Source organism: Barbus barbus, assembly GCF_936440315.1.
Source record: "Barbus barbus genome assembly, chromosome: 19".
Classification (NCBI taxonomy): Eukaryota; Metazoa; Chordata; class Actinopteri; order Cypriniformes; family Cyprinidae; genus Barbus; species Barbus barbus.
In genome coordinates this window covers 8373303-8395794 of record NC_136747.1, presented here as the reverse complement: position 1 = coordinate 8395794, position 22492 = coordinate 8373303, and the positions used below count along the sequence as shown (strand labels likewise).

The window sequence follows — 22492 nt, the reverse complement described above, 5'->3', positions numbered from 1 at the left end:
TGATAATACCATATTTTTATCTAACCACTGACACATCACTTTGTTTACAGTGTAAATCTAAGTGAATCATCTTTAATACAAATAATCATGCTGACTGAGAAGATATGATCAAGTTGCACCTGTTCGTATCAGCCTTGTCTTCTCAGGCCATTCATAGTGGACTTCTATCACTGAGCAAGAGGTGCGCTTTACATGTGTAAATTGTATTTTAACATATATGATCTGATTGGCCAAGAGACAAGCTCGGAATTTATTATGTTAATTTAACCCCGCCCCCTTCGCTCGCATCCGCCCCTCTCTGCGCTTCCATCCTCAGAAGCCGTTGACGGCTCTAATAGTGACGGATCGACCCACGCAATATTATTTTATTTTTCCTTTTTCATTTGTTTTCTGGAAAAAAGAAAGAGGAGCACAAGTAAGCCTCACTGCATACATCCGTCCTCAGCAATCCTCATCAGATCTCTTCAACACATAATCCTGTTTTGAGCTTTTGTAAGAGCTTGTGCTAACGGTAGCTACTAGCTAGTTCACGATTATTGCTAATAACTCAACGATACAACCTCGAGACAAGTCGGGACAAGACCAGGTTAGTAGCTGTGTCTAAAGATCATTCGAGTGCACTAAAGAGGGTTTATTATAGAGGTGTTTGTGACCGTAGTGTTGGGGGCCAGCTGTCCTGATTTTCATCGGTCGGTGTCGGCTAACGTTAGCATGCTATCAGCATAGCTTGTGTGTGTGTGTCACACATCCTGTCGAAGATGCACCGTATTGTTATTAATAAGAGCTTGTGAGGTTTTTCATTTACACCGCTTGCCATTTTAGCCAGTTTTATGTTCACGTTGAGTTGAATTAATATGCCTAGATTGAAGAAATACATTAGACGTGCTTTGACTGAGATTGCATGTTTGGCAAGTGCATTGTTTTGGTTCAAATCAAGGCTCCAGTTGACTTTTTTGCGTAAACGTATATTAAATCGCTCTCTAAAAGCCTTGAACTCGGATTCTAGATGAAGCCCGTGTTGTTAAATCATCACAAATCCCGATGCTAATATGCTTGTAGCTCTGGCCTCACTTCACCGCCGCCATTTTGTTTTGTTCTCGCCATCAAATCCTTTAATCAAACCCGCAGCATCAATTATACTGACCATTCCTTTCCCCGTTTTATATCGGTCGCCTTCTCCGATTTGTCCAGTCAATGTCTAGATTACTGCACTTGTTTGAAGCTATGTATATTATGAAACACACAGGTCTGCCCCCTCCTCCCAGCACGAAACATGGAGGCCGCGGCTCCTAGAAGCGAGTTAACCAGTCAAAGCAGACAATTCACCGGGTTTATAATATATCAGCCACCCGGTTTTATAGCAGATACCGGGCTTTTCGTAAGGTTAGATGAATTATCTAAGTGTTTTTGCCTAAAGCTGCTCAGTTGGCAAATCCTGTAAAATAATCTCTACGCAGCTCCTGTGCGCCAGCGCTGCTTCATGTTGCGTAGAGATTATTTTACAGGTTTTGCCAACTGGCCATCGCTGCTATTCCTAATCTGCATCTGCCCCATTCAATGACATTGATGTGTATAGTACACTGCGATAGCGTTTGTGTGTTAAATAGAGAAGCAGGACGGTTTAGGACTGTGCTCTTCAATAACGGATTGTGCGCTTTTATTATTCATGTTGGAGCAGTTTTGTTTTTGAACAGTATTTTGGTGCTGTTTTAGTTGTCCTTTGCAAAATTGCCGCCAAATTAACACTTACTACAGTTATTATTAAGATCCTTGGGCCGGATTCGAACTCGGGACACCTGTGGCGCAATGACGCTTTATGTTGGCCAAGGCTATCACACCTTATGCAAACATTTTAGAATATTTGTGATATTGAGAATGGTGGCTCATCCAAATATTCTAAGAACTGGTAGCTGTTATTTTGGCAAAACCTATGGTTGTCATTGTAATTTTTTGTAAGGAATGATAATGAATGTTATCTGACCCTATGGAGATCCTGTGTCATGCTGAATGTCACACTGTAGAAGAAACACAGTGAAATTTACAGTAAACACAATAAGTTTACAGTTAACAAAAATTTACAGCTGTGATTGCTAGAACTTTTACATCTGAAGTACCCACAGCTTGAATTGAAACAAGTACAAAGACAGTTTTATCAACCCTAATTTAGGAGAGAAACAGCTTATGGGCATGCCACGTAATACGCAGGTGCATGATGTCACCATTTTCACAAAATCACTTTTTTAAAGTTAATGGTATAATTTTCAAAAACTTGCACTTTGAAACCTGTTTTCAAAAGTTTTGAAGTCTTTGTTGTGTAAATGAATGGCCAAAAAGCATTTTTGTTGTTGTTGTTGTTGAAATTTGACCTGTAAACACCCTGTTAAATTTACTGTAAAAACTGTATATTTCAATAACTGATTTAATTGTCCCAAGGAATTTGTGGGAATTTCAGTTTGCAGGTTTTCACTGTAAATCGTGAGAGGACTGTTCACTTTTAATTTAAAAATCAATACAGTATTTTAGTGTAAAATGACAAAAAATTTCCCATAAGATCTTTTACATTTTGTAAATAATTTTGAAAATTATGAAACATTTTAAATTGTTATTTTTTTACAGAAAGTGAACGTGCCATTTACCAATTAACAGGTTTTTGCCATGGCATGTTTACAGTATTTTACTGTTAAAACTACACATTTTAAATAATTTTAAATGAAACCTGTATATATTATTATTTTATGGAGAGTCTCTTGTGTTGTCCAAATGGATGACCTCTGTGAAAACTACTTTGCTTTGTATTTAGGGTCACAGATTGTGTTCCTTCGTGATAATTAATCTACAGGTGGCAAGATGTAGGTAGTTTCTTTATTTGTCATACTGGAGGCTACTTATGTGGTTTTGCAAATGTTGTCTAGTGTTTGACACAAGACTGTTGTCATGGCTTGTGTATATTTTAAAATCAGTGATTTTATGAATGTGTGTGAGTTGAGTGGCTGTCACTGGCTAGCAGTAAAGACAGCCCTTGTGTTGCTATGGATGCAACCCCTTGCAAGGCAGAAACAGAGGAACAACATTTATAATGCATCACCATGGTAACACCAGTCGCAAGTGCCTTTTTCTGGCCTTTAAAAAATGTGCTAAAGTCATTAATGGTTTTTGTTGATAAGTCTGACTTTATGAATTAATGAGCAGTTGTCTGATGGCTTACTGTACAGAAAGAAGCAATTTAGTGGGAAAAATGGGTTTGATTACTGTTTGAAATAACTTGCTGCTTGTTTGATGGGTTTGTGCAAATTTCTGCTGGTCTGGTGTAAACATGGGTCATGTGCTGTGAGATCTGTTGAACTGATAATACGGGACACCCCAGTTGACTTGAGTTGGTTGAACATGATGCCTAGGAGGACCTATGTAAACAAACTGAACAGTGATGTACAGAATGCAGTAAATCACCAGTAAAAGTCAAGGTTCTATTGTTCTATTGTTTATTGATTTGATATCAGTTTTCTCACTGTTTTAACTGAATCTATGCATAGTTGAGACATCCTAGTCTATAAAGAGTCAGTATTCAGTCTTAACTCAGTTTGGTCAGTGTTGTAACAATTAAGCCCCTTTCACACTGCACGTTGGTCCCGGAAAGTTGGAGTGCCTTCTGTGTGAACGCAACCACGTCCCGGGATTGATTCCGGGATCAATCCCGCTTTGGGGACCTAGTAACATTGCCGGGTTCAGTCCCGGAATGAGCGCTGTGTGAACAATGCCGGATCAATGCCGTAAAGGCTGATGATGCGCGTTATCATGCGACTCTTTTACCGGGTATTTTGAAGGCAGATCAAAGTTCACACAACGAAAAATGTGTAAACCGGAATGAATTAGCGATCGGAAACAAATAGTTTCACATGCTGCAACGTAGGGCTGCACGATAAATCGAAATAAAGTGAAATCGAAATTGCGATTGTCTTGTATCTTTCAGTGAAGCACGGTTCTGTGATCAGTAGTAAATCTTCATCCGAAGGCCAGAGGGCGCTCTCGTGTGGAAACTCCAAAAACATCCTGAAGAAGAAACCCAGGAAATGACAATCGCTGCAGCTGAATAAACAGAAGTTTTAACTGCTCTCATTGATTCAACGTGTCTAGTAAACACACGACTATGACAATATATGGTTTATCTGAGTTCTTATTATTATAATTTTTTATTATATTAAAGTATATTTATAATGCAATGTCTTTATCACTGCTAAGAATACTATGAAATATGTTGTGTCCCTTATTCTGTGTAAGAAGCCACATCATCTCACAGAAGGATTTATTTCAAACACTCGACTGACGATATGAAGTGAGTTTGGAGTAAAAACATGTTATTAAATGTGGTATTTTCACATGCTATTAGATAGAGCACAATTTACTACACAGAGCCGTTGTTCACTGAGAAGCTACGCAAACAGCTTTCGTTATCACGAATGATTTCTTCGATTTCATAATCGCGCAATAATATCGTCTGCATTTTCTACTTTTTTTTTTGCGTTACCTGTCAGTGAACTACGGCTCTGTGTAGTAAATGCTGCTCCATCTGAAAGCAGGTGATGGAGATGTACTGCTGATTACAGAACCGGCTTTACTGACAAAATGTGCATGGAAATCGCATACGATTAATCGTGCAACCCTACTGCAACGGATAAATTCAACACGTAATAAATTATAATACATCTAAAATATAAAAACATACTGTGTACTACACTTTCCTGCAGCGCTGCAGTTTTAAATTTGTTCTTTTAATTCAGATAGAAGGTCATGCTGTAAAGTATCGATCTGCGAATTCGCAGACCAGAGTTCACCAAGCTTGAACTTTGGAACGCAGCGAAATGCAAAACTTTTCGCACAGGCTTGCGTTTCCTGTCTGATGCATTCGCATTTGTATGAATGGAATAAAAAGTTCAATGTGACCGGCCCTTTACAGTAGCAAGTTGGCAGAAGGTGTTCTGCTCCGTGCTTTTGTTTTAAACCATTTCTGAGCGCTGAGTCTCGCGTTTTTAGAATGCAAAGATGCATTCTGTGTGAGTTTGGTTGATTAGACAAAGTATTTGACTTTATTCCAGATTTAAGGCCTGTTCACACCAAGGATGGTAACTGTGACTCTAAAATTTTAATAATCATTCCAGTTCCATGAGAATAGTGAAGTCTTACCACAGCCATAATAAAAATGGCACAGTATCATTGGAATTGCTTTCAGATTTATTTTTCCAACTGATGACTTTAAAGCAGCGGATGATATGATTGCAGAAAGCGCTTATAATAAACTAGGCCTAAATATTATTGTCTATCTATGTTGGTGCTGTAGGTATCTCTAAAGTTTCTGGTGTGAACGGACCTTTTTTTCTTGTTTTCTCAGATATATTGTGAAAAATTTATATAAATAATGAAACCTGAAAACATTGATTCTTGTTCAGAATATCCATACTCGTATCCATGTAAAGCTGATAAGTCTTGTAGCTTTCATATGTGGTAAGATATACGTAAAAGACTACACAGAGAAAAATCCACCCATAGAAACTACATTAGCTATTTGGGTCTTGTGTGTAGTATTTGCTAATACAGCCCATTTCAGTAAAACATAAACTATACCAAACACCCTTCCTTTCATGCCTACACTTGGCTGTTCAGTTTAGCATTCATTTTGATCCTGAAAACATGGGAACGCTTGAAAGGGGACACCCTTCGACTCAGCATCACATTCTCCCTTTTCACTCTCTCTTTCTCTCTTTCTTTGTCAGTCTCAGGACTCACCATACTCAATGAGCGTACAGCGCAATGTCAGAGCGCTCTGGGCAAACGGCAAAGGGGAAGGATGGCAAAACCAAGTATGCGTCTCTCAACCTGTTTGATACCTACAAAGGAAAGAGCCTTGAAGCACAGAAGCCTGTTGGTGAGCTTGCATTGACTTAAAGTTTATTTTTTAAGTAATTTGTCCCTATCTGTTTGTATATAGACAATCTTGGGTTAAACTCAGGTCAGCATGAAATCAGCATGGACCCTGTTAACTTTTCAAATGCACATTTCTTAATGTTTACAATTCTGAACACAGTTTTGAACACTTGTTGAAATCAGAAATACGTTTGCAAATTCTGTTCCATGGTGATTGGAATCTGTATTTTTGTATTCATTGTTTTCTAGGACCCTATGAAATCCCCCCCCCCCCCCAAATTTCTATTTTATCCCTGCTTTAATTAAGTTTTCAGTAATCAAAAAGTCTGTTTAATTGAAATCTTGAAATTTAGGGCTGGGTATTGTTCAAGAATGTTCAATATCGATACCGATTTTGATACTGCTTCCTGAACGATACATTTTTCGATACCAATTTTATGAAATCAATTTTAACAAGATTACGTTATCTAAAAAAAATACAAAAAACAAAAAACTTTGGTTTTATTTTTTCAGCTTCTTGACGTTTATACAGACTCAAAGACTCCTGAGCCACTGCACAAAGGAACAAAATGTATCCAACACAATTTTAATAAAGCTCAAATAGTTTTTTTTACACATCTGTTGCATAGCTCAGACAGAATCATAATTTCTATTAATTTTACACTAATTTACTGATAAGCATTAGCAGCTTCCAGCGCTGTCTGCCAGTATGTATAACATTAATATGCCTTCTCTCTTCCGCAGCCGCTGTTCTGACTCCGAGGACTATATACATATTTCAGCAATGGCCAAAACACACATTAGACGGCAAAAGGAAGTTATTACAAACACTCAATGGTGGTTTAAAGTGAGTTTTGAGTAAAAGCGGAATATAAATCTTATTTATTGTCTTATGTAGCCTGATGCTACAGTGTGCATGATTGGTCATGTAATGCACACTTTCGGTCGTGTAGTATGGACGGAGATCTTTTCTGAAATGCCAGAATGGATGAGGATCGTTTTCATTTTTAAGCAAAAACGCACCAGTGTAAACGGCCTTACATTACATCTAAGGGGGTTCGGACGCCTTCACGCTACAGCCTCATGTGTGAGCCACATCTCTGAGTGTAACCGGTGTAAACTAGTAAGTGTGTTCGACTAGACGCGGCGCTGTGTGCAGACTGCTTCATATGCTTTCGAATCGCCCTCGCGGATGTCAAACACCAATCGATTTGCACGGCGCCGCTTCTAGTCAAACACACCTTGTGCTGCAGGCTTATTGGCTGATGTTGACGAGATTAAACCCTTAGGTATTGAAGTTTGGTACCGAACGACAAGACGTTTTTCGATACTCGGTGGTATCGAGGCAACTCGGTCGGTGCCTAAAAAGTATCGAACTCGATACCCAGCCGTATTGAAATTTAGACAATTTATCAACAGTTTCTTAAAGGTTTAACAAAAGTTTTTAGTTCCCTATGAAATCTGATCTTCAAGTTTTCTTAGTTATATTTTTATTGTTAATTTAAGTAGATTCAAATTTAAAATAGTAATGTAGTTCTGTCACAATTTCTTCAAGTTAAACAGAACTTATATTTTAATTGGGTGTTGTGCAGACCTTTGAGTTTCTGTGTATGGTATGACAATAGTTTTATCAGATTAAATGGCAAAATGCTTCTCAAAGCAGCTCTGGAGATGAAGTTCATGTCCTCATACAGTGAGACGGCAGATGCTGGAAGTGCCACGTGCGCTTTAGTGTGTGGTAGTAGATGAAACCGCTCCGCTCATTCACATAGTCATGCAGTCTTTTTGCCGTTTAATATACAGTAAAATGTCTATAAATATCAATTTAAATAAGTGTACAGCCCTCCTTTTGATTTACTCGACCAAAATGTGCAAAATTCAGTGTTATTCTGTAAATTCCATTTTTATGACTGGATTGTGTGATTCCATGCGTTTTTTTTACTGCATCTCGGAAATCATCATAGGGCACTGGGTTTCCACTGCAAGACACTTCACGTATTAGCAGGAAGTGATGTCTCCTGTGCCGTTTTGATTGGACTGATGCAGCTCATCTGTCTTTGCCACAACTGTGTAATACAGCAGTTGCGTATTAAGACAGTGCAGTTCTTTGCAGTGTGCAAGCTAAGAACATAATCTGTCTGACCTTTCTGAAACAAAGCCGCTTCATGTTCATTGATTTCTAAGTTTCTTAAATCCCACTCTGGATCCACCCTAGTGTGATTTAAACACTAGCATTGTCCAGGGCAGCTCGCTGAACTTTTGAGGTTTGACCTAAGACAGAGTTCTTCTTGTGTTCATCGTTTTCCCTGCTTATGTTTTATTCAGTAGCTGAACTACCAACTCTAAGCAGCTGTCCCTCTTCCAAAATACAATTCTCCCAGCACTCCAGGCTGCTTGGCTCCAGGGAACAAACAGGGGATTGAGAGTCAGGACAGATGTTTTTCAGCTTCTGAAACCGCCAACGACTGCTCTTTGCAATTCTCAACCTATTTTGCATTTGCCAAGTCTGTCGTGAGAGTGTTAAAATGGGATTTTTGACCTCAAGTCAATTTAGAGTCAACCACTTGAAACAAATCCACACAAGATAGTCTTGCTACTTTCACTGGCCAGCCAAGCATTCCTAAGCCATAATGGATGAGGGAGTTTGATGGTCTTGCACATGCTGCAGTCTCTCCTGCTTAGTGTCAGGCTGCGTCCTTCAAGACGGTATTGGGTTCCTGCACTTGTTTATTTACTCCTCCTGTCACTCTTCTACTTTCAGTTGCCCCTCGTCATGGCTTACAGTCTCTTGGTAAAGTTGCCTCTGCACGGCGCATGCCCCCCCCTGCCAGCTTGCCTAGTTTGAAGGCGGAGAACAAAGGCAACGACCCCAACGTCTCGCTCGTTCCCAAAGACGGCACAGGATGGGCAAGCAAGCAGGAACAAGCAGACCCAAAGAGGTGAGGCATGTTCACCATTCTGAAGGAGCTACATTACATTATTCTTTGTGTAATTTAATACACAATAAATATAAAACCCCTACTAGCTCCATCACTATCAGTATAACAGTCTGCTCTTTGAAAAAGTGCTCAATTAACTGACACTGTGCTCTAATGGTGCATCGTTTTCACTATGGACCACCCAGATTCTTAAATCAGTTTGTTTCTATAGAAAAATCACATCAAGTCTGGTTTTGATTGGACTGTAGAAAACTCAGGCAAAGGCATAATTATATTTGGAGACCTTCCACCCTCTGCTGTCTGTAAATGCAGTCTGATTGGATACATGTCCATGCCTGCCATCTAATGTTTGTTGTTTTTGTTTTGATTTTTCCCTGTAGTACCGATGTATTGTCAGCAGCGCAGCCGGAGTCGCAGCAGCCTGTGGTCTCACAGACGTCTGCGCCGAGCGTGCCGAGAACACCCCCAGCTCAAGAGGTGCCATCACACAAACATGAATAATCTCCAACATTATGCACTTGTTTTTCAACAAGTCTGAGCTAATGAAGCCTGCATTTTACAGCTGTAGTTGTGGTATGACAAGATGCATACCAGTGAACATGTTTAAAGTCAATGAACTGGATTTTTGGCTTAAATGTACATTAATTACATTGTTCTTTTTGTTACTCTGGTACATTGTTTGGTTCTTGACAATTCTGTATGTATGTTAGGCCCCAACTCAAGCTCTAGCCGCAGGGCCAAGGTCCTGGGCTCCGGCAAGTGTTACACATGGAGTACAAGGAGATGGTAAGACACAGTACCAAGAACATGCATACAGATGACAACTCACTATGTGTACAGAGGTTCAAAGTAGTAAAAGGGTTTCCTGTATAAAATATTGTTTTAATTATAAAACTTTTTTTTTTTAAATCAGCAGTATATGATAAAACCAAATTTGTGTGATAAACTTGAAATAGAGCATTGGTTAAATAACTCTAATTAGGGCTAATAACTACATTTCTCAGTAAGGAATATTAAGAAATGTAAAGTTATGTTTTTTTTTCAGTTCAAAATATCAGTGGACACTTGCTGTAAATCTATTGCTGTTAATTTGTTTCATCGTGTTCTGTTTGGACAAGAGAAGTGACGTTTGTAATGAAGGATCTTTTTTATACAGTACATCAACGATATTCAATTCCCTTTGCTTTTTTCACAGGTGGAAAGGGATCAAACCAACCGTCGCCATTCTCTCGCGAGGAATTTCCCACCCTGCAGGCGGCTGGAGACCAGGACAGAGTTGGCAAAGAACAGGCCACTGCAGATCAGTGGTATGGGCCAGGACCAAGCCTCCGCCCCCAAAGTAAGCATGATAGCCCTTCTCTTCTTTCGATAAGTGTTGTGGTGATTTGTGTTTTGGAGCATGTGGTATTCATGTTATATCTGTTATCTTCTAGTGCTTTTGATTCATACTGGTTCACATCTGCTCAGCAGTTCCTCAATTAATAATTTGTTGCTTTCTGTTCCAGACGTAACAAGCTGGCGGGATGGTGGGGGCCGGGCATTGGCACCCACCCTGGCTGGGGAGGCAGTTGCGGAGGGCGGTGCTGGGGGAGCCATGGTGATGGAGGGTGCTGCTGGGGCCCCTCCCATCCCACAGCAGAATGCATCTTCTCATGGGCCGCCTAGAACTTCCCCAACCGGCAACCCTGCACTTCCCCTCCCCCAGCCACCTATTGGCCCGCAGTTCCAGGCTTACAGAGGCATCATGCCTCCCTTCGTAAGTTTTGTAACATTTTAATTTTGGCCCATCTGTAGAGAATCTCTAAAACTGTGATTTGATTTGTTCAGTGCATTCATAGCCTTTCTGTTCTTTCTGAATGTTTTTCTCTAGATGTATCCGCCATACCTGCCCTTTCCACCCCCTTATGGTCCACAGGGACCATACAGGTACCCACACCCGAATGAGGCCCCTAGGTAAGAATATATATATTTATACTGATTAGAAATTAATGTACTAATATTTATTTCCACAGTCATCCAGTTGGCTTTCCTAACTTTCTTCCAACTACTTCTTGCCAGGTTTTCTCAGTCACAGGGTGGAGTAGGGCCAGATGGGCGGCCCCTTGGAGGCTCCCGGGGTGAAGTGGTAAAACGCCCATCCATCCTCAAACAGGATGACCTGAAGGAGCTGGATGAGCTGGACCATGATGGAGATGAAGGCTGGGCTGGTAAGAGGAATGCTTTCAATTACTCTGGCACATTAGAATGGAATAATTGGGTAACTCGCCTATTTTGTGGTTGTTTAACAAATGACAATGGCTAAATGTTAGTGAGCAAAAAAAATGTAACCCAGCATTTTTATTGCTCTCTCAATATTGGTATAGAGGTACAACATATAACGACAGTGCAGTAACCTTTTCTTTGTTTCCAGGAGCACAGGAAGAAATTGACTACTCCGCAAAGTTGAAGTTCAGCGATGATGAAGGAGAGGATGATGGGGAAGAGGAACGGTCTGAAAACAAAAATGGAACCCGGTAAGCATTTCCAAAATGTTTTACCATTGGTTGATTAATTTAACTTTTTGCACACTGAAGTTCTTTTTGAAAACTTTGTTTTTATATTTTGTTGTAACAGGGAGTCAAGGGAGCAGCAAAGATCCCAAGATGGGCCTGCACCTGTTTCACGTTCCCGGGCATCCGACAGTGGAGGGGATTCGCGCCGCACCCCTCCTTCCTCTGCTGAAGATGGCTCCACGTCCCCCTCCAGCAAGCCAGGCTGGGCCGAGGAGGGTGGAAGCAGCTGGAGCAGTCAGGCAAATGCAGGATCTTATCAGGTATGCATCTCATCTCCCCATCCAGGTCCAAGCCCTTGGTACCACTGGCCTTTGCCAAATAATGTGCAGTCACTGTGAGGACAGGAACATGCTTGTGTTTCCTGGATGACTCGCTGATTGATACATGTACCCAGGGGCATAGGCCTGGACTAGGTGGCTCCCCCCCACCAGGTCCACTTCTTGGACAAGGGCCCTACTCCTACTACCGCCAGGTACATTGGGATAGAGTCCAAGAAATAGGACGGATACGACATGAAGCACTAGCAAAAGCATGTTGGTGATTTAGGAGGTGGTGGTTGTGTTGGTGAACTTTAGTTAACAGGGCTTGTAAAATTGCTAGCCCAACGTCCCGGGGCTATTGCGTTTTCCAGTCGGGCTACCAAAATGTATCACTGCCCTGCCCGACGGGCTACCTTAAATACAGGGCTCCCACGCAATGTTCCCTCTAAGCTGAGCGCGCTCTTCTTCCACCGCGGCCGCGCAGAAGAAATAATGTGTTTTTGATGGTATTTTATAAATACCATCCAACGTGCACACACACGGAGCAGTGGGCAGCAGTGGGCATTTATGCTGCGGCGCCCGTGGAGCAGTTAGGGGTTCGGTGCCTTGCTCAAGGGCACCTCAGTCGTGGTATTGAGGGTGGAGAGAGCGCTGGACATTCACTCCCCCCACCTACAATCCCTGCCGGCCCGAGACTCGAACCCGCAACCTTTGGGTTACAAGTCCGACTCTCTAACCATTAGGCCACGACTTCCCCCAGAAAGTTTATTTCAAATTGCTATAATATTTCACAATATTATTTTGTGTAAATATTATAAATAATATTCAGTATATGTTATCAAATAGATACAGCCTTGATGAGCAAAAGAAACTCATTTAAAAAACTTTATTGATCCAAACTTTTGAACTGCAGTGTATTGTACAGTAAAAATGTTTTCTCGGGTAATCTAAAATGTATATCATTTAGTTACATCAAGGGTCAAATCAAATATAAATAGCACATTAAAGTTAAAAGTTACACACTTTTTTGTGTGTGTGCTGTACATGTCTGGTATAAAGAATGCTTTTGCTCAGGTGCCCGAAATGTCCGCTCAATAGAGAAAAGTTTTGCTCAGCAAGAAAAAAAAATTAGAGGAACATTGCTCCCACGGGTTCTTAAATTTGATACAACTAAATTGAAGAGTTTTTAAGGCCTTAGACAGTTTTAAATGTTAAATGGTATAAGAAATAATTTTTCAAATTGCCTTAAACAGATTTTTAAGAATTCTGCAGATACCTTGTAGATAGTAAAATAAAACTCTTTCCTTAATATTTGTTTATATTTGTGTATTGAAATTTTTTTTTGATTGATATTTATGGTGTTTATTTTATTTGGGCTAGTTCAATTAATTTTCGGGCTACCAAAATCTGAAGATTACCTGCCCGAAGGGCTACCAGGGATTTAGAAATTTTGCGAGCCCTGGTTAATAAACCGCCTTCTGTCAACAGGACCGGCCTTCGAACCAGTCGCCAGTCTCAGGCCCCATCCTAGCCCCCCAGAAGCCCAGTGGTGCCCAGGCGCAGCAGCAGGCGGGGGCAATGCCTGGTGGGCCGACCCCTCCTCCCACCAGCAACCTGCATCCCCAGCAACAGGGTGAGGATGAGGATGAGACATGGCGGCAACGGAGGAAGCAGTCATCAACTGAGATCTCTGCTGCGGTAGAGCGTGCCCGTCGGCGGCGTGAAGAGGAGGAGCGGAGAATGCAGGAGGAGCGGCGTGCTGCCTGTGCAGAGAAGCTGAAAAGACTTGATGAAAAACAGCAGCAGACTATTAAACCCAGCACCCCCAGTGATACTCCGACCAACAGTCCTAGTCCTTCCTTGTCTGCACCTGCTTCATCTCCTAATGTCAGTCAGCCACCATCACCCTGTATGGACACTGAAGACCCTCCTCTATCATCTTCTCAGGGAAGCGGTGCAACACTAGGATTGAATATTAATAACAGACAGCGGGCTGGCAGCAACAGCAGCCATGACTCCAATACTGGTTAGTATTCCATAAAGAGTTACAAAAAAATGTCTAGTGTTTTTGGTTGATTGGGCAATATACAGGTGAATCTCAAAAAATTAGAATATCGTGAAAAAGTTCATTTTTTTTATACATTTCAGAAAGTGAAACCTATATATATATTCTAGATTCATTACATGTAAAATAAAACATTTCAAGTTTTTTGTTTTAATTTTGATGATTAGAGCTTACAGCTCATGAAAGTCAAAAATCCTGTATCAAAAAATATTAGAATATTTAAATTTGAGTTTCATTAAATGACCATCCCCACATTATAAATGCCAGGTATCTCTTGTTCTTTGAAACCACAATAGTGGGGAAGACTGCTGACTTGGCAATGGTCCAGAAGACGATCATTGACACCCTCCACAAAGAGGGTAAGCCACAGGAGGTCATTACTGAAAGGGGTTCACTGAGTGCTGTATCAAAGCATATTAAATGCAAAGTTGACTGGATGGAAGAAATTGGGTAGGAAAAGGTGCACAAGCAACAGGGATGACTGCAAGCTTGAGAATACTGTCAAGCAAAGCCGATTCAAACACTTGGGAGAGCTTCACAAATAGTGGACTGAAGCTGGAGTCAGTGCATCAACAGTCACCACGCTCAGACGTCTTCAGGAAAAGGGCTACCAAGCCACTTCTGAAACAGAAATCACGTCAGAAGCATCTTACCTGGGCTAAGGAGAAAAAGAACTGGACTGTTGCTCAGTGCTCCAAAGTCCTCTTTTCAGATAAAAGCAAATTTTGCATTTAATTTGGAAATCAAGGTCTGGAGTCTGTAGGAAGACTGGAGAGGCACAGAATCCAAGCTGCTTGAAGTCCAGTGTGACGTTTCCAGTGTTCGTCCATTGTGTTTCGTGTGTCCACACTTCACTTCACTTTATCAAGTCCAAAGTCAATGCAGCCATCTTTTGGAGCACTTTATGCTAACATCTGCTGACAAGCATTATGGAAATGCTGATTTTCTTTTCCAGCAGGACTTTAGCACCTGCCCACAGTGCCAAAACCACTTCCAAGTGGATATTACTGTGCTTGATTGGCCAGCCAACATGCTTGACCTGAACCCCATATGTAATCTATGGGATATTTTCAAGAGAAAGTTTAGAAACAGTGGATCCAACAATACAGATGAGCTGAAGGCTCAGTAGTGCCTCAGCAGTGCCACAGGCTGATCGCTTCCATGCCACACCTCACTGATGCTGGAGTTTGTGCTAAAGGAGCCCCGACCAAGTATTGAGTGCATAAATGATCATACTTGAGCTTGAAATTTTCTGTTTTCCAAATCCTTTTTTTGATCGATCTTAGGAAATATTCTAATATTTTGAGGTACTGGATTTTTGACTTTCATGAGCTGTGAACTCTAATCATCAATTTAAACAAAAAACTTTTTGAAGTGTTTTACTTTACATGTAATGAATCTGGAATATATGAAAGCTTCATTTTTTTAAACAAATAAAAAAAAAACTTTCACGATATTCTTTATTTTTGAGATGCACCTGTATTTCTTTGTCGTTCTGATACTTGGTGGACCTTTCTTGGTGAATTTGTTATAGAAGATGATGAGCAGATTACAGTATTTGTTTTAAATAAGTTGAAATGTAATATGTAACATGCATGATTTCTTCTTCATTCAGAGTCTCAGCAGGCTCTGCAGCCTCTACCCATGCAGCATCCACAAACCCTGGATGTCCCAGTGCCTGGAGATGTCAAGGAGGAACCCGTGGTGCATATCCGCACTAGAGGTGGAGATGACACGGTGAAGGTGGTTGAAAATGTTGGTGGAACAGGACGACAGGGAAGTGGTCCATCTGGGCAGGGCTTTTCCAAGTATCAAAAATCGCTTCCTCCTCGTTTTCAGAGGCAACAGCAGGTTTGTGTTGGATGTTTTGTCTCTAAATATGGAAAAAGTTGTAGCCATTAATGAATGTATATTATGAACTTGACTTTCACAATTAGTGCTTCAGTTGTTGTATTAAATACATTATATCCCAGAAACTGTTTGAACTGTTTTAATCCCTTCAAACCAGAATTTTTAGATTAGACGCGCGTGACTGAGTCCTTATTTTCAGGAGTTATGTTAGTTGGAGTATTGTAATAGGAGTACACTAACTTCATACCCAAGCAAAAATGTAAAGAGCATTTTTATCTTTTAACATAGTAACAAATATGTCTCTATACTCGGGTACTGGATTTAACATAATACATTTTTGTATAATATGTGGTCTATCATTTGTGGACAGGAGCAACTTCTCAAACAGCAGCAGCAGTGGCAGCAGCAGCAGCAGCAACATAACCAGGTTGCCCAAAATCAGTTCCAGCCTCAGAATCAGCAGGGCCCCTCTCCAGGTTCCACACCACAGTCTGGGCCCAAACAGCCAACCCTTTACCCTCCTGGCTCAATGGGACGTCCTCCACCTCTGCCTATGAACTTTGATCCCCGCTGGATGATGATGCCCTACATGGACCCCCGAATGATGCAGGGACGTCCCCCACCCATGGACTACTACACTCCCAGCATCCATCCTTCTGGTTAGTAAATAACTGAGATCAACTGTGAATATTAGTCAAACAATCTTGGTGTCCAGAGATTATAGGGACTTCTATGTTTCAGGGATGATGAGTCGAGAGCGTTCTGATTCAGGTGGCTCTGGGTCAGATCCATTTGATAGGCAGCAGCATGGTGGACCCCCTCATCCCCATCGGGGCACACCTCCAATGGATCCCAAACTGGCTTGGGGACCAGATGTTTTTCCAGGGGGTACTGAGGGTCGAGGTCTAAGCTCCCCCCTACGGCAGAAAGCTGTCGAGGAAGAAGAGGCTGGCAAAGGTCAAAGGTAACAAGAAGCTATTTTAATAGAAGCTATTAATACATATATAAATGCAAAGTTATTGTATTTAAACCAATTTCTATTCAAATTCTTTATTCCAGATTTCTTTAATTTGTTTCACAAGCATGATACATTTTTTTTTTTTTTATGTTTCTAGAACTGACACTCCTCCAGTACTTATGCGGGAGGGAGGCACAGCTCCCATTCAGCCGCCCAGCTCTCCATCTGGCTCATCCAACCAAACCCCACCACCTCTTGGGATTCAAGTTGGGGGCCAGGGTGCCAGCCACCATGCCCATCATCAGTCCTTTATGGGTGGACGAGGAGGTTACAGTAGTTACCCTGACAATGGAACCAGAATGGGCTCCCACTTGCAGCAAAGAGCCAGCAGTGGAGGGACACTGCATGGTTTTGGCCACCAGGAGGGTAGTCAACAGATTCAAATCTGGGGGACTCCTCATCCCCATTATGACCGTAATGGCCGTTCTGATCACTCGGCCTTGGAGACCAACTCACATCTCCAACACCATGGTCCCCCCACTCACGCCCCTCATTTCTCTCTTCATCCTCATAAGCAAGAGAATGGCAGAGAGCGAGAAAAAGGGGGGGAGCCAAAAAAGAGTGACCCTTCACCTCCACTCCATCAGCTGTCCCTTTCCCCTTCCTGTTCATCATCATCATCTTCCTCAGCTAGAGAAGAAGGTAGTGGAAAACAGTCCTTACATAACCAGGTACCACCACCGATTGAACATGATACTGGATCTGCTCATGCTTCAGGAAGGAAACAGGAGAAAATGGGAAATGCACAAAATCATCCCCAGCAGCATTCTATGCAGCAGCACCACCCTAAAGCCAACCCTCGCAGTCGGGAGCACAAAACTGAGACACACTGGGGCCCGAGGCCTGGTAGCAACAGCGCGAGTGGGGGCTCAACCCATAACAGGAAGGCTCCGGGCTCTGGAATGAGTGGAAATACTGAACAACCTGCAAATCAGGGGGCTGAGAACAAATCCTTTACTCAATCAGATGGCACCACAGCCAAGCGAGCAGGTCCAATTAAGAGACCAGTACTTAAAGAATTGAAAAGAGAGGGTGGTGAAGGAGGAGGAGAGAAAACCACTGGAGGCTCTGGTAAAGCTAAAGAACAAGATGCTAGCCAGACCACAACCAAACAAGAAACGGCCTCTGGGGCTCAAGGCTCCACAGCACTCGGTGGGAAAGATGATGCAGTCTCATCAAATAAACCCAGAACTGGCGGAAAGGAGCGAGGTAACACTGGGGGTCCAGGTAAAGGACCCAAAAATGGAGAAAGCTCTATCCAGAATTCTGTCTCTTCAGCTCCACAGTCCAGGAGGGAAAGAGAGCATTCTGCTGAAAGAGGGAACACAACTTACCATGCATCTTCGTCCAGAGGTAGCAGATCCAACCGTGGCCGAGGAGAGTTCTACGGCCGAGGCCGAGGCTACAGGGGCACTTACACCGGCAGTGCAGGTGGTGGCAGCCGTGGCAAAGCAGGTGGCAGGAGCAGCAGGGATTATAGATCAGCTGCCAACAGTGGTTACCACCATGCACCTTCTAATCAAGAATACAAGCGAGAGGCATCATCTGGCAGTGGTAGGCATAGACATGGGGGCTCTCAGCCAAATCCGGGACGTGCTAGGAACCGAAGTGAGACTCGAAGTGAAGGCTCTGAATATGATGAGGTGCCAAAGAGGAGGAGACAACGGGGATCTGAAACAGGCAGTGAGAGTGCTGGTAGTGAACTTGCTCACTCTGACAAGGAAGACCGCAAGCTAAACACCAAGACTGGTGTTGGAGGAGAGAACCCTACAACAGGCCCTTCATCTTCTTCAGCTCCAATCAGAAACTCCCAGACAAGAGTGTTCACACCAAGGGGAGTGCCATCTAGACGTGGCAGAGGTGGTGGTGGTGCTGGAGGAGGTCTCCATAGAAGTGGAGGCAGTGCTGGAGTGTCTGGTGGACACAGATCTGGACCTGGCTCTGGTTCTCATGGCTGGTCTGCAAAATCTGCAACTGTGCGAAAGCAACAGACGTACTCACAGCCATCCCCTCCTAAAGATTCAGGCCGTGGAGCCAATGTTGATAAGAAGAAATCTGCAGACCAGAATCAGTCTCAAAGTCAAAGTGCAAATCCCTCTACACCTAATCCCTCTGTGCCTACAGCTGTCCAACAGGGGCCCACTGAGAACGGAAGCATTGGAGCCCCACTGTCCTCAAGTAATGTTCCATCAAATTCCACTGGCACTCCTGCCCAGACTCTTCCTCTGTCTGCCCCCGATGGACGAGGTTTCCCTAACAGGGGATTTGAGCGCCCCCCTCGTCGCAGACGCAACGGACGATCCCAGCATCAGCAGGACAAGCCTCCCAGATTCCGCAGACTCAAGCAAGAGCGAGAGAATGCAGCCCGTATCAATGGAAGCAGTGGAATTATTAAAGTCGTAGCTGGACAACAGCAGCAGCCTGCTTCACCTTTGCAGAACTCCCTGCAAGAAACCAATAGCATTCCCAATGCATCCACCGCAGCTGTTGCAAATGCAAAACACAGTGTGTCCGCAACTTCTAACAATAATAATAACAGCAGCAACCTTGGGGGTGGAAACCAAAATTTCAATAGCCACCACCACCATCACTACCAGGGCAACTCCCAGTTGCACCCTCAACACCATCACAACCATAACCCAGCTGGGGGCGCCAAATCTCCAGACGTCTCTAACCAGAACTCTGATCAGGCCAACGAGGAATGGGAAACAGCCTCCGAAAGCAGCGATTTCACCGAGTTTCGAGAAAGAGAGGGTGGAGGTGGTGGTAAACCCTATTCCTCCCACCACCATCACCACCACCACCATCCATCCGGAAGAGGTGGTGGAGGCGGCGGTGGGGGCGAGAGAGAGATGACAGCTAAAGAACTGGCCACCAGCAAGAGAAGCTTCTCCAGTCAGCGCCCTGGAATGGAGAGGCAGAACAGAAGGGTTAATGCCGGTGGTGGTGGAGGAAGAGGCCCCAGGGGTCCGCCTGGCACTGGTGGGGCGGTGGGTGGAGCTGGCAATGGCGGGGGCAATCGTGGTGAGAGGCGTGGCAACTGGCCCTCTCCTAAGAACAGGAAGTGATGCTTTATTTTTTTTTTTGTTTTTAATTTGGAAATATTTAAAATGCATCCCTCTATCATTGGCCACTCTTTTCTGTAAAACCTCTTCCCCCTTAACATGTTAACACCTTATTATCATAAATGATTAGTTACCAAGACCATGAACACATTCTAGTTCTTTTGGTTTATACATTTTTGTCCCTTATTTGGAAATTCGCACTCTGTGTCCTTTCATGCTCCCACAAATCCTAAACTCTACTCTGAGATTTTACATACTACACCCCATTTTAATGGAAATATATCCTGACTGAAAATGCATTTGACCACATGGCCCATTTATGTTTGCATATACAAGCACAAAATGACATAAACCTAACAAAGTTGTGCTTAGTTGGTGTATGCTGGGTAGGCACACGTTACGTGTGTTTGTGTAAGAACTGTGGCTTGAAGTATATATGAAAGGCCAAGGTTGTTATTATGTACTTGTGTATTCACATCACATGTTGGATTCTGGAAGTTGCTCTTTTAATGAGGAAAAAATGTATCATAGATTTGTTTTCCCCCTTCTTGTGTTGTTAATTTTTAATTTCAGCCTCTTAAAGGTGAGGATATATATTTTTTTTTCTGCAGAACAGGTAATTAAAATTCATTTTTAAATAAAACTCTCTTCATTTTTGCTTCAAACTCGCATACTATTGTGCCCGCCAAGTATCACACCAACGTTCAAAATATTTTTTGAAAATCACTGTAATGCCCACTTTTCAGAACTATGTGGTGTATTTTTCCTTATTTTAAGTTATAGGTCCTCTCTGCTCATTGCTTTGGGTTTTCAAATAGTTTCATTAGCTGTTTTGGCCTCCGCATGGAATTGTAGTCTAATAGTGCACATTATACTTATAATATTATTAGACGGTGATCTTAATTGAAGGTCCTTCAAAAGTTCTTCTTCATGGATCACATTGTTTTAAGGTTGTTTCTGTTGTGAGCAAATCAAATGACTCGTAGCCTTAGTGTCAGATCCTCATTAAATTAGATGTTTTTTTTACGAGAACATCCGTTAAAGATTTTCTTTTGTTTTGCACTTATATTAAGTCCGTTAACTCCAAAACTCTCCTTTAGAATAAAGATCGTTCAGCGTTTTTTTTTTCCTCCAAATGAATAGCTGTATATTGGGCATCTTATTTGACTAGGTGTCATACTGCAGTTTCAGGTTATTGAACATGGCAAGTATTGTGCTACTGTTATATTCATTTACCAGTTCTAGGGAGTGTAGAGAATCACTCTTTGACCATCCTCTGCATTGTAATGTCCCTTTTTTTTTTTTTTTTTTTAAAGGAACCTACACAAGCTCTTCCTCCAGCGTGTATTTCCAAAGTCCCCCAAAACATGTCTCAGAACTATGAGCAGCTGTCTTGCTCACATCCTCGGACTGATCTTCAATTTACTAGTCATCTCATTGAGACACAAGTCAATGCCAAGGAGTCTGTGGCCCTTTTTGAGTAGTGTTACAAAATGACACATTGGTTCAATGTGCAATATGCCTGACGTCAAACAATACCTGCCCATCCAGGGAGCCTGAGCCCAGGTTATTGAGAAACCACAAATGCTTGACGTCTAAAAAGAAACCGATCAAAGCATTGTTCCCTCCTCATTTTGACCAGCATCTGTATCCTAATGGTGTAAGTTGGGGTTTGTTTGTTTTCTGGGAATGCCTTGGTCTAATGAATAGCTTTGAATTAATAAGTAGGGCTTTCAAATGAAATGTGTGAGTAGGGCATTTAAAAAGTATGTGTGAATTTATATCTGATCTCTACATGTAATGTGTTCTTTTGAGGATAGAACGCTTTGTGAAAGACGAACACAAGTCCCAATTGCCCACCTTTTCTGACACTATTAGGATGTTTATTTTATCTAGGATATTTTCATTATATACATTCAAGTGTGTGTGTATATGTTTTAAGTGCAGTGGAAAAAATGTTAAATAAATATATATATTTTTTCCTACCTACTAAGGAAAATAACTAAAATGGGTTTATTTTACTTTTCTTGCAGACGTTTTGCCAAGCATTGTTTGGTCCTCAGATACAGCTTGCTTGGTCTATTCGTTTGGAAGCCGTTCTCCCATCGGCTTTCAGTGCTGTTTATCATCCCTCTTAAACCTAAGCCATTGATGTGGTCACATTATATGTACCAATATCAAGTAAAAATTCATAGCAATGTGTATTCCTTGAAAATCTCAGAGATTGTATTATACTTCTAACTATACCAAGGTACCTGAGGTTGTTACTGCTGTCCTAGCATCTATGGCTTATTATTGGAACCTTGATTTACACACATGTATGTATATTGGTATGCATCTTGAGTTTGTCCGCCCCAACTTACATTCCCACACACAATTGTTGCCATTTTTAAGTTCAAGGGAGCAATGTACAAGCAGAGAAGTGTCTTATTATAATAAAAAAGTATACAGAGAAAAAGTTAAATAAAAATCTTTTGTTTTAATGGAAGATCTGTGGTTTGACTTCATTTCATCAGTGTCATTAAGAGTATGCTAAGTATGAATTAAGGCCTTGTGAGGCTTTTTTTTCTCGTACTAACAAACCATGTTCATCACAATTGCATTGATTTCCTCTACATGTTTTAGGTACACAAATTTGACAACAATTACTGCTATAAACATTACATTTTTATGGTTTGTGATTGACCCACACAATGCATTCCAAGAGGGAAAATACAGCCATGCATTATAGAATTTCTATTATTTTTGCATAAACCTTAAATGTCAGTATTGCAATATTATTCGAAGACCTCAATATTTTATTATATTGACATAATATTACATTAA

General features: G+C 41.8%; 1 protein-coding gene across 4 annotated transcripts; it reads left to right on the top strand.

The window, feature by feature from the left end:
- The first annotated feature begins 280 nt into the window (after positions 1-280).
- On the top strand, positions 281-22146 carry LOC306885062 (protein PRRC2A-like). Of its 4 annotated transcripts, none has more exons than XM_079441390.1 (17): positions 293-415; positions 5766-5917; positions 8678-8855; positions 9236-9332; positions 9566-9641; positions 10051-10194; positions 10361-10611; positions 10726-10808; positions 10914-11062; positions 11266-11368; positions 11469-11667; positions 13156-13693; positions 15348-15583; positions 15954-16242; positions 16325-16547; positions 16699-19625; positions 20983-22146. In XM_079441390.1, exons 2-17 carry the CDS (start codon positions 5803-5805, stop codon positions 21048-21050), a joined length of 5676 nt encoding a protein of 1891 aa, XP_079297516.1. In that variant the 5' UTR covers positions 293-415; positions 5766-5802; the 3' UTR covers positions 21051-22146. The 4 variants fall into 4 exon arrangements, with proteins under 4 accessions (XP_079297517.1, XP_079297516.1, XP_079297518.1 ...); XM_079441389.1 differs by having other exon boundaries at positions 301-586; XM_079441391.1 differs by lacking the exon at positions 20983-22146 and having other exon boundaries at positions 281-586; positions 16699-20328.
- The last annotated feature ends 346 nt before the right edge of the window (positions 22147-22492 follow it).